Genomic DNA, 14,327 nt, shown 5'->3' on the forward strand with positions numbered 1-14,327 from the left:
GGGATAAACAGCGGCAATGAGCGCCTGCTTGGCAAGGGCTAGGTGTGAATTTGATCCTTGGTACCAAAAAAAGGAAAAAAAAAAAACAAACAAAAACAAAAAAACCCCATCTCTATCCTGTTTGCTCACAGGAGTAACCTAAAACTCCTAGGTACACTAACCCAAAGTTTTTCTGACCCAAAGGTTTTGGAGGTGTCACTTTGGAAACAGTAATTTATCTGGTCTGGCATCAAAAATCATGATTATGTTAAGCAGTTCTGGGAATTAAAGAACAGTGAAACCAGTACTCAATCTTCATTCTAATCCTAGGTTTATTCAATACAATTTCTTTATTCTACACAACAAAGTACAAACACAATCTTACCTAAAATGCTACAAAGTTACAAAACTCAAATTTTATAGCACTGACTGTACAATAAAAGCCAAAAAAGCAATGTACATGTTGCCAAGGTAACCTGAACAGCAGGTGACATGGAGGGGGCTCCATGATGATCTGCAAAGCTTGCTCTCAAACTGCTCACCACAAAGAGTAAAGGAGACAAATGGGGGTGGGGATGTAGTTGAAAACATAGAAAGAACCATTTATGGCAATTAACAGAGGGCAGGAGGGCCTTTTCAAGGTGTTTGACCCTAAAGGCTGGAAGAGGACTCAAGTAGGAATCAAAGGGCCAGGCCTAATAGGAATGGCAGATTGGTTCCCAGTATATGACCAGATTGCCACACTCTCCCTAAATCATCTGGAAAGGCTGAGGCAACCTGTTACCTGTAGGCTTGCTTGTTCCTATAAGCTCTGCCACTGACTCTCAGGAGATGGGAACGGGTGAACTTCCTAGACAGAAAACTGTGGGGTGCCTTTCCAGACACAAGCCTGAATCAACAGCACTTCTGCAGCCAGAACCTGCCTGAGGACCAAGTGTGTCCACTGCTGCCTTTGAAGGCTGTTTGAGGGAGGGATCCTCTCCTACTGCTCCACCTTAGGCTAGAGAAGTGACAAAACTGAGCTGAGTGGGACATAAGTTACAGCAGTGAGCATCAGTGGCCTTGCTTATCGGGAAGAATTGGAGCTAGAGCGGCTCCTATGGCGGCGGCGGCCAGGAGAACGGGACCGCCTGCGTACGGGAGACCTGCGTCTTGGGGAGCGTGACCTGTGGGAAAAGAAGAGGCTAAGTCAGAACATCAGAAGCAAAAGTCCCAAGAAGGAATGATGCAGCGCAAGCTGGCTTCTTTCTGGGATAATCCTTTGTGATTTATTTTGCAGCACTAGAATCTGTGACCTCTGCTCAGAGAATTATCCCTCTGCTGTTCTACTGACTCCAGAATTCCTCCTTCCTAATTTGTCCTGTTTTCCAACTAAGAATGGAAAAGAATTCATAGTTTACTGCTTATTCAGGAGGTAAGTGGTCCTGACAGAATCCCACAACCTCTTTGCTTATTACTGTCTCATATCATGACTGCCATTCTTTCCCAAAAAGCTTCTAAGGGCCAATATGCTAAACTGCACTGAATAAAAGATCCCAAAGTCATCACAGTCACATAGGCTTATACATCAAACAGAGCAGTCTGATGAGGCCAGTGATACTCCAAATTGACATACCTTCTTCTCATCCGTGGAGGTGACCTACGCCACATAGGAGGTGGTGGTAGCATTCTCCTGGGAGGGCTGAATCGACGGGGAGGCGGTCTAGGCCAGGGGGCCAGCACAGCAGTAGCGGTGATCTCTTGACCATCAATTTGTCCTATGGTAAAAGGACCAAGTCATAAAGCCAACCCAGGCAAAGCACCAAGCCAGAGGCTGGGCCCATAACAGTGAACCAAGGGACAAGAAACAACTACACTAGGACTGAAACTCACCAGGAAAAACTAAATGTGGCATGGGTTCTGACTGTGGACACTAGGTCAATGTGTTGGGTTCCAGAGCAAGTGGTACTCAAGCAAAGGCCTAAATATGCTAGATCTTGCTAAGCAGAAAGGCAAGTTTCAAAAAGCAGAAAAGAGGCAGATGTGGAGAGACTGATAAGATAAACATAAGGCTGGAAGACAGGATGAGGGACTTCCTGGAAGGCCACAAAGTGGCATGAGTATCTGAGCTTCTTTCTCAGGCACAGAGGTAAGTTGTACTAGGCCAAGTGAAAAAAAGCCTGTCAGGAAGTTTCCACAGCACTGAGATGAAATGATACCTAATTGAAGGAAAGGGAAAATTCAGGGGATCACTGGGAAATAAATTGGCTGAATGATGATGGCTTGCTGGGAGTGGTAGGGTAAAACTCTGTTGTGGTATAGTATGAAAGAGGCCTTGGGAGAAATTTACATGAAGACAGTATTAAACACTACATGTAGGACAGAAACTCTGTAGAGTATAATAAAGAGTACATTCTGTAGGGTGTAATGAAGAGAATCAACAAAAGACCCTAAGGCACAGACCTGGGAACTCACAACCTCAAGAAGTTGTCTTCAGAGTTAGAGGTATTTAAAGTCCACACATAGCCCCTTTCACGTCCGCAAAGGGCTCTCATCCTCTCAGCTCCTTTCTTGCAAGGTACCCAGGAACTAACTCAGGCACGTGAACTTAGAATACTTAAGAAACTTTACCTAGGTAAACTGTAGGGTAGCTCGTGGCCCATTGCCAAAACCATTTCAAATTAGGAATTTCATAGCACTACACTTGTTTTAACAGAGACAAATCCATCTTTTGGTAGGCTCTCAGTAAAGGTCAACTTCTTCCACTTTGCCCTAGAAACAGCACAATGGGGGATGGATACAAAAATCCTACCAGGATCTTCAGATAGTTTTCATATTCATACCCACACTGGATGTCCCTCAGTCTTCTAAGTTTTTAAGTGGATTAACAAGTGCTCAGTCTCTGTCAAACACCAGATGAATAGGAGATTCTAAAATGAAGGTATAATTCACAGAGTCCAGAGCTGATATGAGGGATATGCAGTTTATGCTGTGCTCCTGAAAGATGTAGGAGACTTTAAAGTTAGCTAAGGATCAAGGAAAGAAAATTTTAACGCCAGAGCTTTGTCAGTACTCAAAGTCAATTACAAAAAACCTACAGTAAAACCAAAAAACCCTCCCCCAAAACAAAAAAAACTTGTTGAGCTATCTAAGAAGCTTACCACAGAGCTCCAGAGGACTCTGAGATTTTGGGGCATTCAGAATCTCTTTCCCATCTGGGCCTTGCTATACCCATATAGTACTGTGCTGCCTGTTCACAGCCTCGTCTGCCCTAATCACAGCAGCAGAGACAAATTCTATTCCTTAAAATGTTGACTTCAAGGCCAAATGAAAACTGGCAACCCAAAACTGTGAGTGTTCGTATGCTTTCAAAACTATTCCACTCAACACAACTATAAATATTATGGAGCTTAAATACATAGAGGTTTGAGAAATGCATCAATTTTGTGAATTCAGTAAAATCTGTCACCTAGCAAAATACTCCTAAAACATGCTGAAATGTGGGCAAAAGAAAATGACCCAAATGACGAAAGAAAATATTCTTTTTTTCATTTTTTTTATCGGTATCGGGGATCGAACTCACGACCGCCTGCTTGCAAGGCAGATGCTTATGCTGCTGAGCTAAATCCCCAGCCCCAAGAAAATATTCTTACAAAAAGCCTAGTATATTCTTTATAAGAAAAGCTTTATTTGATCCTTAGACTTAACAGACTGAAAATTTCTTAAAGTGCTAATATACTCATATTTGCAGAATTTTCAAAAAATAGTATTTCATAAAACATGTTATTGATAAACACACCTACACTGAGTAAGAATTGGAATCCCAAAAGAGCTCCAGTAAAACTCAAGTACAGCTTGAATGGAAGTAAGCTGGAAAGAACTCTATGGGTCATGGGTCTCCATGAGGACAGAGGTGGGGGGGTCAAAGGGTGCTAACAGAGTAACCTACCTCCATCCATGTGCTTCAGTGCTTTCTCAGCTTCATCTGGGTTCTCAAACTCCACATATGCATAGCCTTTGGACAGATGAGGATGCATCCTTTCTACAGGCATGTCAATCATTTTAATTTTCCCGTAGGTAGAAAATATCTCCATGATGTGATCCTATAGGGAAAGGATTATACCACTAATGCTCATTAACCGCACGATGACTAAGCCTCAGCTGTGCAAAAATGTGTCATCTGACAAGAAGCCCACTGTCACACCACGCCATGTCTCCTATATAGATATTTAACAGTCCATTGAAAGGAATAGGGGCTGGGGATATGGCTCAGTGGCACAAGCATCTGTCTGGCAAGTGCGAGGTCCTAAGTTTGATCCCTGGTACAAAAGAGGAAAAAAACCTCAAAAAACCCACCAGACTAAACCAAACTGAACTAGAATTAAACCAGTGTACTATTTGAACAGGTAGGCTATGCTCTAGGCACACCTGCTGCCAGGGGCCTGCCTGTGTACACTTGACTGTCCCCAGAATGGATTTGTGATCCTTTACCTTTGTCACATTCCTGGTAAGTCTTCCAATGTGCACTTTGGTAGGTTTAGGAGAAGGGCTTCGCCTTTTCCTCTCCTTTTCATCTCTTTTAGGTGGTTTGGATCTGATAGAAAACACCAGAAACAATCTGTGTATGTCAAGTCAAAGTATACTGGATTTAGACTGGGTGTGAGTGGTACAGCAGTACCTTAACGTTTAAGGTGCTATGTTTGGTCCCTAATACTGTGTATAAATGTGTGGCTACCATGGGATGGGCATAGACACACAACAAAGTACTGGGTTCCTTCTTAGTGAGGTATCATGTACTTGTATAATATGTTTTACAAGCAAGTTTCCCCCAATTCACATATATTACTCCTGCCTTAGAAATTCAATTACAACAGAAAGACTTCATTTGAATTATCAGCCACAGTTCATGAACAGTCTCATCTGTCAATGTGGCACTCACTTGGAGCGGGAACGCCGCCTGTTGTCATGTCTGCGTCGAGAAGGGCTTGGGGAGCCAGAGGAGCTGCTGGAACTGGAGCTTCGAGATGTACTGGAGCTTCCAGAGCGGCTAGATGCTGAAGAGGAACTGGAGCCACTGCTTGAGCCCGTGCTGGTGCTAGAGCCTGAACTGGAAGTTGAGCTGGACCGAGACCTGAGGGGAAGGTGGAAGGGGTAAAGACAGCAATGGGCAGGAGCTGTATTTGTTTACAACAGACACCCCAAAAGAGAAGGATCGCTGTCCAGGTATCCTCAAGCCCCAGTGGACAGAACACTGCTCTTCTACCCCCAAACCACAGCATTGTACAAGAAAGGGAGGAAAAGGCTAAGGTTATAGGAACATTTCCTAACGGGAGACAAAGGAATCATTGAAAGTCAAAACCACCACCTCAGCTTGGAAGGGATGTTACAGATGAACTTGGGATTGTATTTTTTCTTTCCTTTTTTGTTTGAGACAGGGTTGTGCCATTTACTTGAGGTTGGCCTTGAACTCCCAATCTTCTTGCCTCATGTTATGTGTGATCATTGCCTGGTAAAGGCTGGATTTCAATTACTAAGAAATATACTAGGACAACACAATTGTAATTCTGAGTAAAGATACAGATGAAAGAAGATCACACCCCAAAATGTCACATTCCAGTCTCCATAGTGGGGAAAAAAAAAATCTAAATTATCTTCTGTGTATGAAAGACCCCAACTAGTATCCTATAATGTAAGGTCTCTATTAACAACCTGAGGGTTTGGTTGCTTTGTAATTAGTTAAGGAAAGATAGCCGTCTATGGAAGAATATGGTCCTGTAGTGGCCTCTCTGACCCACCTGGTGCTGCTGCTTCCACTGGAAGCACTGCGTCTCTTTCGGGTCTTATCCCTGCCGCGGTCCTTCTCACTAGACTCCTTGGTGGTTCCTTTGTCTTTAGAGCGATCCTTGGACTTCTCATCAGAGCGGTCCTTTCGTTTGGTAGGAGAAGGAGCCCTGGGTGGTGGGGAAGAGTATGAGATTGCATGCTCCTCCAACCAAACCCCAAAATAACAGCACAACCCAAAAAGGAGTCCAAAATGGCTAACAATCCCATGAAACTATACAACAGAATGATCTGTGGCTTAGGATACTCACTGTAGAATGCAAAAACATTTCCAATCTCCCCTTTCTGAAAGCCCCTATCAGTGAGCACCCCCAAAGTAGCACTAGAAAAATCTTACAGAAGGATTACCTAGTGCTGGACTTTTTATTATTTTCTTTGACTCCTAGCAAGCTCTTCTTTTTCACTCCTGATAAATCCATTCTCCCCTTCTGAGGTGTTCAAAGCAGCAATGCCGGCCTCACTTATCTGAAATCTCACTTCTAACTTGAGTCTGAGAACCGATCCCTAATCGATTGCAATTTACGCCAAAGAGCAGCCTAATAACAAGATAAAAGGATTTAAATAAAAAGTGAACGAGTTGTCAAGGCAACAAATCCATTTTGCAATTAAAAGTTGAACCACAAGAAGGCAGCATGAGAACACAGAAGCAAGTGTCCACTGAGCCTAAAAACTGGGGCAGTGGTGGTGATGGTGGGATGGCAGGCAAACAGTTTCTTTGTGGAGGATTCTCTATTCCCCATAGGAAGCACAGGTAGATAGTCACTTTAGCTTGTTTTTTTTTTTTTTTTTTTTACTTTTTTTTTACAGAAAAGAACATAACAATGTATTACGTGCCCAAAGCAACAGACTCATCTAGTTGTTTTTTTCTTAAGAAGATGGGGGTGGTGGCTGCCACTGCTGTTATTTTACAAGTTGCACACCACCAGATTTTATTCCTAGGTTTGAAAATAAGCCCCCTATAGTCCTTTCAAAATACTACAGCACTATATTGGCATGCAGATCAGAAAAACATCTAACCCACACGTGGATCTTCTAAAGGGTCAGACCTCTTGTCTTATAATTTCTATTTTGTGTGTGTGTGTGGTACTGAGAATTGAACTCAGGACCATGCACTTGCCAGGCAGGCGCTCATGCCACTGAACTACATCCATGGCCTCCTTTTGTGATACACTGGGTCATAACAGGACTGGAGGCAAAGATCATTGTTAATGAGACTAGAAACAACATTTAACATCCAACATAAACATTTAACATCCAAACATAAATGTTTCATAGAACATTAAAAAGCAGGAAAGACTTAAAAAGTCATCATCACACTGAAGTTTTTTTTAATGACTTATGTATCGGGAGGTATAGGCAACTGTGCAATTTACCTTGAAAATGCAAGAAAAAGTTAAGTGATGAACAGTTAAATAATACAGCAAATATGGCAGGAATGTGACTTGTAGATAATCTAGGTGATGGTCATGTGGGTACAATTCTTTCAAATTACTGTTTTTTTCTTTCTTCTTTTTTTTTTTTGGTGTGGCAGTACTGAAGATTGAATCCAGGACACTCTGCCACTGAGCTAGATCCTTCAATTTATTTTATTTTAAAATAGGTTCTCACTAAATTGCTGTGACAAGGGTAAACTTGCCATTGTCCTCAGCCTCCCAAAGTGCTGGGATTACAGGCATGTGCTACCACTCCTGACTTAAAAGGTCAATTCCTCAACTCACTTTCAACTTGCAAGGTGCAGACAGCGCATTATTGAGGTACTGTATTCACATATGCAGGGGTTGCTTCGAAATGCTGGAAAAAAAAAAGTTCTGATTCAAGAAAAAGTGCTCAGTTTTGGAAAGTTGAATAAAAGGGGGCAGAGTAACACTTTCATTGCTCCTTTCCAGAAATATACATTCCACCCCCAACAGGTACTGGAAACTGAACCCACAGCCTTTGTAATAGCTACATACCTAGCAACTGCCCTTCCCTTTGAGAGGTCTCATTAAGATGCCCAAGCTGGCCTCAAACTTGGAATCCCCTCCAGCCTCAGATTCCCAGAATGCTGGAATTATCACTGTATACCATCATGCTGGGACAGAGCTGCAATTTTTTTTTAAAATGTCTGTTTGAGACAGGGTTTCATTATGCAATTCAGGCTGACCTAGAACTCTCAGTGATCCTCCTGCCTCGGCCATGCTGGGATTACAGACATGATAGGATTATAGGCATGTGCCACCAAGCACAGGTGAACTGCAAACTATTTATGAGCCACTTTGCTTTAAACAGCAAGCTATAGACACCAAGTAGGCAGCACTGTATAAAGTTAACATTCCAGGACAGTGAATATAACCTAATGGTTGAACATTAAATCAACATGCCTGGATTTAATTTTAAGGTATTGCTGTATGACCTTGGACACGTCACTTGTGTTTTTTTGGCATTTCTCATTAGCAATGTGGTAACAATTACAGTTCCCACCTTAAAGTTATCAAAGGCATTAACTACATTAACCTATAAATCTCGATATGGCGCTGTTAAAGTTCAGTAAATGTTAATATTAGAAGAGTTGCTTCGGCCAGACAAGGCAATGCTCTTGCCTCCAAAGTTACACATTATTTCTGAATGCTCAGCAGGGGTCCCCGAATACTCTCACAGCAGCACTACCCAATAAAAGTGAGAGCCATGACTACAAGGTGTAATTTTCTAGTACCCATTTCACAAAAAGGTGAATATACTTGACATATTCAATTTATCTAACATACAACCAATATAAAATTTTATTAATAAAATTTTATTTTTTCTCATAGATTTTCTAAATCTGGTATATGTATAAACGTCTCAGTATGAATAAACATTTCAAATGCTTCATAGCCATTCGTGGCCTACGCTCTACTGGACAGTACAGATCTAGAGTGGTTATATTGAGTTACACCCCCAACATCTGCTGGCAGGTACTTTGTGAAACAAGCACCGCCGCTATTCTTTAGCACTTATAAATAAGGGAATGCTTTGCTGGGTGTGGTCGGATGCTAGAAGGCAAAGGTTGAAATTCTCTGGTCACACAAATTCAGTTAACAGCTCAGGACCTTGGTTACCTCCCCCATCCTCCGGAAGGGTGCGCGTCCAAAAGCCAGAGAAAGGAGAGAACAATTAGTTAAATCTTGAGCAGACGGCGTTCCTACACAATTTTTCAGAGCACCCTCCCCATGTAAGTGCATATTTCAAACACAGAGCATGCAAAACAAGTAAGCAGAAAACGCCTACTCCAGATCTCTCATCGTTGACTTTAACCTTCCCGTACCCTCCCTTCCGAGTTCAATAACTATGTTCGGTCGACCCTAGGCCGGATCTCCAGTCCTAGCGCAAAGAAAGTCAAGTAGGGACTCAGAAAATTTCGTAAAATTCACGATTAAACTAATGACTCCCAAAGGAAGTGCGAGGCCTTCCAGATGTCCTTCACAAAGCAGGTCTGCACGCCCCCGCCCAGGCCCCACGTGCCGACTTCGCCCCCAGTTCTCAATTGATCACTCACTGCTCCCCACGCAGGGCCTGGCGTGCCAGACTGGGACTGGGTCTCTGCCCGGCGTGGGACCCTAGAAATGAAGCCGCGTTCTCGGCGGCCTCCAATTCCCGCAGGCCTGACTGGGCCGTTCTTCCGTCCGCCGCGACCCCGACCACTTCCGGGCCGCGGTCTCGACGCCTCCCACTCAGCCCGCCCAGGGCCACAATCTTTCTCCTCGCGCTCAGCAGCTCTGCGCCAGGTCACCAGGCCGCTGCCCCTTTACAGGATTGCCAAGCCGGCAGGCTCCACGAAGTAACCCTCCGATTTTGGCGGGCGGCCCCCGAAACTCGGATGCGGTCGGATTCCGCCCCTAACTTACATCTTCCCGCCGCCGCCACCTCCTCCCGCTCTCCTCAGCCGCTGAGGCTGGCGCCGCTCTGCCGTCAGAGGAAGTTGCCAGCGTCTGGCGAGCAACTATGACGAAGGAATGCCTCAGCCAATGGGCGCAGTCGTCGGACTGTTAAAGGGTCCCAGTTTTTTGTAAGGCGCCGCTTTGAGGGTACTTAGTGTTTTTTCCCGGTAGGGTCTTGGGTTGTTCAAGGTTGGCTTCGCGCATTCTTGGGTAGGCAGATTGGCCGTTCGCTGGGGCCGGGAGGGACTTTAAGCGAAGACGGGTAGCGGAATGGTGAGAAGTGGGTTAACACTGAGGGACCGGTCCAGCTCCCGAATTTGCGCCCTGGGTCTGCTCCCGGCGTCGCAGCTCCGCCTCTGAGGCTCCCGAACGGTGGAAGAGGAGGGTCTGGCCGCACTGCAGCTTTACGCTGTCGGCTGTGGGGACCAGTAGAACCGCCCGCAGTCTAAAGGGGCAGATTTTGGGTTTATGCTGTAACTTCGAAGATGCGGCCTTAGCGTAGGCAGAGCTCAAAAACTAACGCAGAGAACTAGTTCACATAAGTTGAGGTAACATCCGTGGAGGCATCAGCCTGTGCGGCTAGAAAGAAGCTGTCACCGAGAAGGTGACACTGCAGTTGGGATCCGCCTGGAAGAGCGTGCGGTGGGCAGGGGAGCCTCAGGCACAGAGGCTTCCGAGCCTGTTGGGAGAAGGCAAAGGATGTCGGACGTGTCGGGTGCTGTGCCGAATCTTGACCCCAGCAGTCGCTGGAAGGTCTGAGTGGGGGACACTGGGCTTTTTTACAATGACCGAAAAGGGTGCGGGTGTGGCAAGGAGATGTGGTTATTTCTAGAAGGATCTGAGGTGCAGCCTCCCTGTCGTCTGAACAGGTTCGCAGCCGCAAGGAAAAGAAAAAAAGAAATAAACTACACGTCATAGGAAAGGACAAAAAGAATCCAGCACGCGGTTTGGTGGCATGAGAGGGGTGGTGATGGTGGCGTAAAGTGGTCTTTTGTGAGTTTTTCAACCTGTGCCTGGAGACTGATTTTTAAAGCCCATCACTCTGGCCCTGTCCCTGAGTGTTGAGTGGGGTCCTAGCCCTTTAGCCTGGGCTGAGGGGAATCAAAGAGTTGGGGACAGAACAGCTGGGAGAAACCTGCTTTCTGAGGCCGCACCACTGAGACACCAGCTCATCCCTGGGGGTTGGGGTTGGCAGATCTGGTCAGTCTGGTCACAGGCCCATGCACATACACACCTGCCATTGGACTTAGATTTGATGTGAGGAGCATTTAGGTTAAGTTCAATTCCCTAATTATTGTCACATCTACCATGGACAGATGAGGCATAAGTAGATCAGAAGGGCAGTGCCTTGGGGCCTTCAACCTGTTCTTGCTGTAAGGAAGGGGCTCTGGAGAATCACTGATGGGGATAGAGCCTTTGGTGGTCAAACAGGCAGCATGTGTAATTCTTTTAAGTCAGTGGAACCTTTAATCTGGGAAGCTTCTGGGTGGTCCCAGAGCCTATGCCCAGTGCAGCATTGACACTATGAGGGGAAGAAGACTGCTTGGTGACACCCACATAGCAAGAGAGTAGGGACAGGACCAGCTGGGCTGACAGTCCCTCCCTGCTTTTTGTTTTTGTTTTTTGGAGACAGGGTCAAGCTATGTAATTCAGGCTGACCTCGAACAACTCAGTCTTTCCGCCTCAACCTCCCAAGTGCTGGGATTGTGGGCATTTGCCATCTCCCTACTTTTTTGTTTCAGACAGGCTCTCACTATGTAATTCAGCTGAACTTGAACTTTGGAACCCAGAACCTTTTTGCCTTTCAACTCAGAGTAATTCATATGCTTAGCCTTTCTAACCCTGGGATTATAGGAATGTACCACCATGGCTAGGTCCCCTGCTTTTTTGATGTTCTGAAGTATTTTAATTTGGCATACATAAAAGCTTTAACACATTTTATATTAAATTTAAGTGCTTGATGTATTCAGACACTTTGATCAAATTTGTTTTTAAATGTGGACTTTTATAATCAAATGTGCTATTAGAGTTTGAGGTTTGATGGATTTTGCCATCTTGAGCATCAGCAGAAACATGTTTGGAACAGTTTTGGGCATTGAAAGTCTGAATATCTCTCCTTCCTTTTGGAGTCCTGTCATCACATTTCAGCCTCAGTGCCAACCTGCTAGAGTTTTGAAGGCTAAGGGCCATTGTCCTGGAGCATTCAGGGACCTAGAGCATCTTTGATCCACCTTGCTGGAGGAAGCATTGGTAGCTGGCCAAGGCTCAGGAGTGTTGCACCACAGGCATCCTGTAGACCCAGGCCAGTATCCTTCCTTCCTTTTGGGATTTTGGGGCTGTTTGGGGCTGTTGAAGGTCACCTGTTAGGGATTTGGAGCTGCTTTAACTTTGAAAGTGCATCTTTCAAAGTGGACCCTGAGCAGTGGGTTTAGCTGTGGTCCTCTTCACCTCAAAGCCACATATCCATTTCTGGCTTGTGGAAGTAGGTGGTGATACATGAGCTGTGCCTCTAGAGTGGACTCAGGGGATGGGGTAGGGACAGACTGATGAGAGCTGAATGCTGAGCTGATGAACTGGAGACAGGATGGACTGACTGAGCAGAACTATGGTGGAACCTATGATGTGGAGCTTCATCAATCCCAGAGGCACTGGACACTAGCATCTGTGGGGTGTGGGCCAGGCCCCAGAAATAGGGCCTGGGCAGCCCCATGTGCTGAGGAGGAAGTTAGGGCCCCTGCTCCCTGGGCTTGACCCCTAGAGCTTTAGTTCCCTACTGCCAGCCCAAATCCCAGGCCATGAGTTAGGTGAGCAAGGGTCCCTTTTCATAGCCATGTCACCAACTCAATGGGAATGATGATATGCCTGGAGAAGTGGGAACCTCTCCCTATGTGGTAGAGACTGCTAGACATGCTCTGGTGTCTGGGTTTACATTACCTGACATAGTCCACAATGTCTTTGTTCTGGGTGACAGTGGGGAGCATGAAGGATTCCCGTTAGCCCAGTGTACTTTTCCCTTCCCTATTCCATACTGAAAGATGACCCCAAGCAATGAAGCCTCCACCTGGATGACAGAGCAGGCAGATGGAGCCTAGTCCTTGAGACCCTGGAGGTGACAAAAAGCCCCATATTGCCTTGCCTGATCTTCATATATGTTGTGAAATAAACCATTGTCATCTGGGATTTTTGATACATGTAGCAAGCCTGGCCTGGATGTAGATCCCTCTTTATTGTGATTTGAGCTGCCTGGGGGTTGGCCAGGTCCTCCTAATCCCTTGGGTTGGGGTAGTACTTCTTTAAGCCTGAAAAGACAGTGGGAGAATCTTGGTCCTAGTCCTGTCTACTTTCCCTCATAGCCCCCTTGCCATATTCTAGGTACAGTTGAGCCAGGCAGGACTAAAGAACAAAATATACACGTTACATAGGCCTAATCCAGGGTCTCGTTGGAGGTGGAAGTAGGGCAGGATCTGGATCCTCAGGTGAATGCTTTGTAACCTGGTACACCAACAACCTAGAAACAGCATCTCTAGTCACCTGGGCCCTGTTAGTATGCAGGGATAGGAACAGGAAGGAGTGAGCAGGCCAGACTCTTCTGTCCCAGGAATCCATAGCTTCCCTTGCCCTCCCTGGGACTTAGAATTGGCACTGCTCAAAAAGCCCAATGGAGCTGGGCTGTGATGCCACACACCTCTAATCCCAGGAGGATTATAATTTTTGAGAGTAGCCTCAGCAATTTAGTGAGCTCTTGCCCTAAAAGTAAAAAAATAACTCAGTATAGAAGTCTCAGATTCAATCCCCATTACTGAGGGAGGAAAAGAAGGCTAATGGGTGGGCTTCTGAGGCTTGGTCTTGGCTCTTTTTCTTGAAGATTCAACTAATAGTGCTGAATGTTTAGCTCTGAAGACACTTCTGGGGACTACTCTGGGGTTCCTTCTAATTGGGTGCTCCTGTAGTTGTCCAGGCTTGTGCCTGTTTATAGCTTTGAACTCTTCCCATAGACATACAAATTCTTCTGGATGTTCCTCCTAACTGCCTGCTTCTTCTAGTCCCCAGGCAGTGGTCTGAGGCATGTCTGTCTGCACTGCCTCAGATCATCTTCCCAAATAAGATTCTGGTTTGACAGTCCTCACTTAAGACCCCAGTTGCTGGCTGTATGTAATCCCAAAGGCTTTTCTTTCAGGCCAAAACACCTTTCCCCACACATTTTTATGGTATCAAAGAGAAAAATGACAGATTCCTAAATCTCTAATACATGAGCTTAAATCAAGTTCAAGGACATCTGTTCTAGGGCTTTTGGGCATGATATGTGGCCAGACATGTATTCAGTGGCCTGTTTCTTCTCTAAACCCATAATCTCACCAAGGATGTAGGCCTAGGCCTAGATCTAGGGGCCTGCAGGCTTGCTGACAAATTGTGAGACTAGAATAGGTACACTACTAGGTGGTTTCTCTTGGGGTGTATTTAGGCTACAACTGTTCCTAACTTATTTTCTATAATATGGAACTAATTGATAATTTGAAGGCATTTAAAGGGAGTAAAAGTGCCATGGGAACTTTGCTTTTATAAACTTTCAGACTGATAAATTTGAGGAGTCAGGCATGGTGATGCATTGCATATAATACCTGCATTGTGGAG

At 45.3% G+C, this 14,327-nt stretch overlaps 1 protein-coding gene across 7 annotated transcripts; it reads right to left on the reverse strand.

Moving 5' to 3' along the window:
- Positions 1–293: 293 nt before the first annotated feature.
- On the reverse strand, positions 294–9,762 carry Rnps1 (RNA binding protein with serine rich domain 1). 7 transcript variants are annotated; one of them, XM_003478484.5, is made up of 10 exons: positions 9,314–9,649; positions 8,868–8,886; positions 7,518–7,590; positions 6,148–6,335; positions 5,754–5,909; positions 4,898–5,089; positions 4,450–4,552; positions 3,908–4,061; positions 1,595–1,736; positions 294–1,145 (listed from the first exon to the last, which is right to left on the reverse strand). In XM_003478484.5, the coding sequence occupies exons 4-10, from the start codon at positions 6,216–6,218 to the stop codon at positions 1,046–1,048; spliced, it is 918 nt and encodes a 305-aa protein (XP_003478532.1). In that variant the 5' UTR covers positions 6,219–6,335; positions 7,518–7,590; positions 8,868–8,886; positions 9,314–9,649; the 3' UTR covers positions 294–1,045. The 7 variants fall into 7 exon arrangements, with proteins under 7 accessions (XP_003478532.1, XP_005007489.1, XP_005007485.1 ...); XM_005007432.4 differs by lacking the exons at positions 8,868–8,886; positions 9,314–9,649 and adding an exon at positions 9,663–9,687; XM_005007428.4 differs by lacking the exon at positions 8,868–8,886.
- Between the last annotated feature and the right edge of the window lie 4,565 nt (positions 9,763–14,327).

This window comes from Cavia porcellus, unplaced genomic scaffold (assembly GCF_034190915.1).
Source record: "Cavia porcellus strain 051 isolate PalLab524CR breed Dunkin Hartley unplaced genomic scaffold, mCavPor4.1 scaffold_16, whole genome shotgun sequence".
Taxonomy (NCBI): Eukaryota; Metazoa; Chordata; class Mammalia; order Rodentia; family Caviidae; genus Cavia; species Cavia porcellus.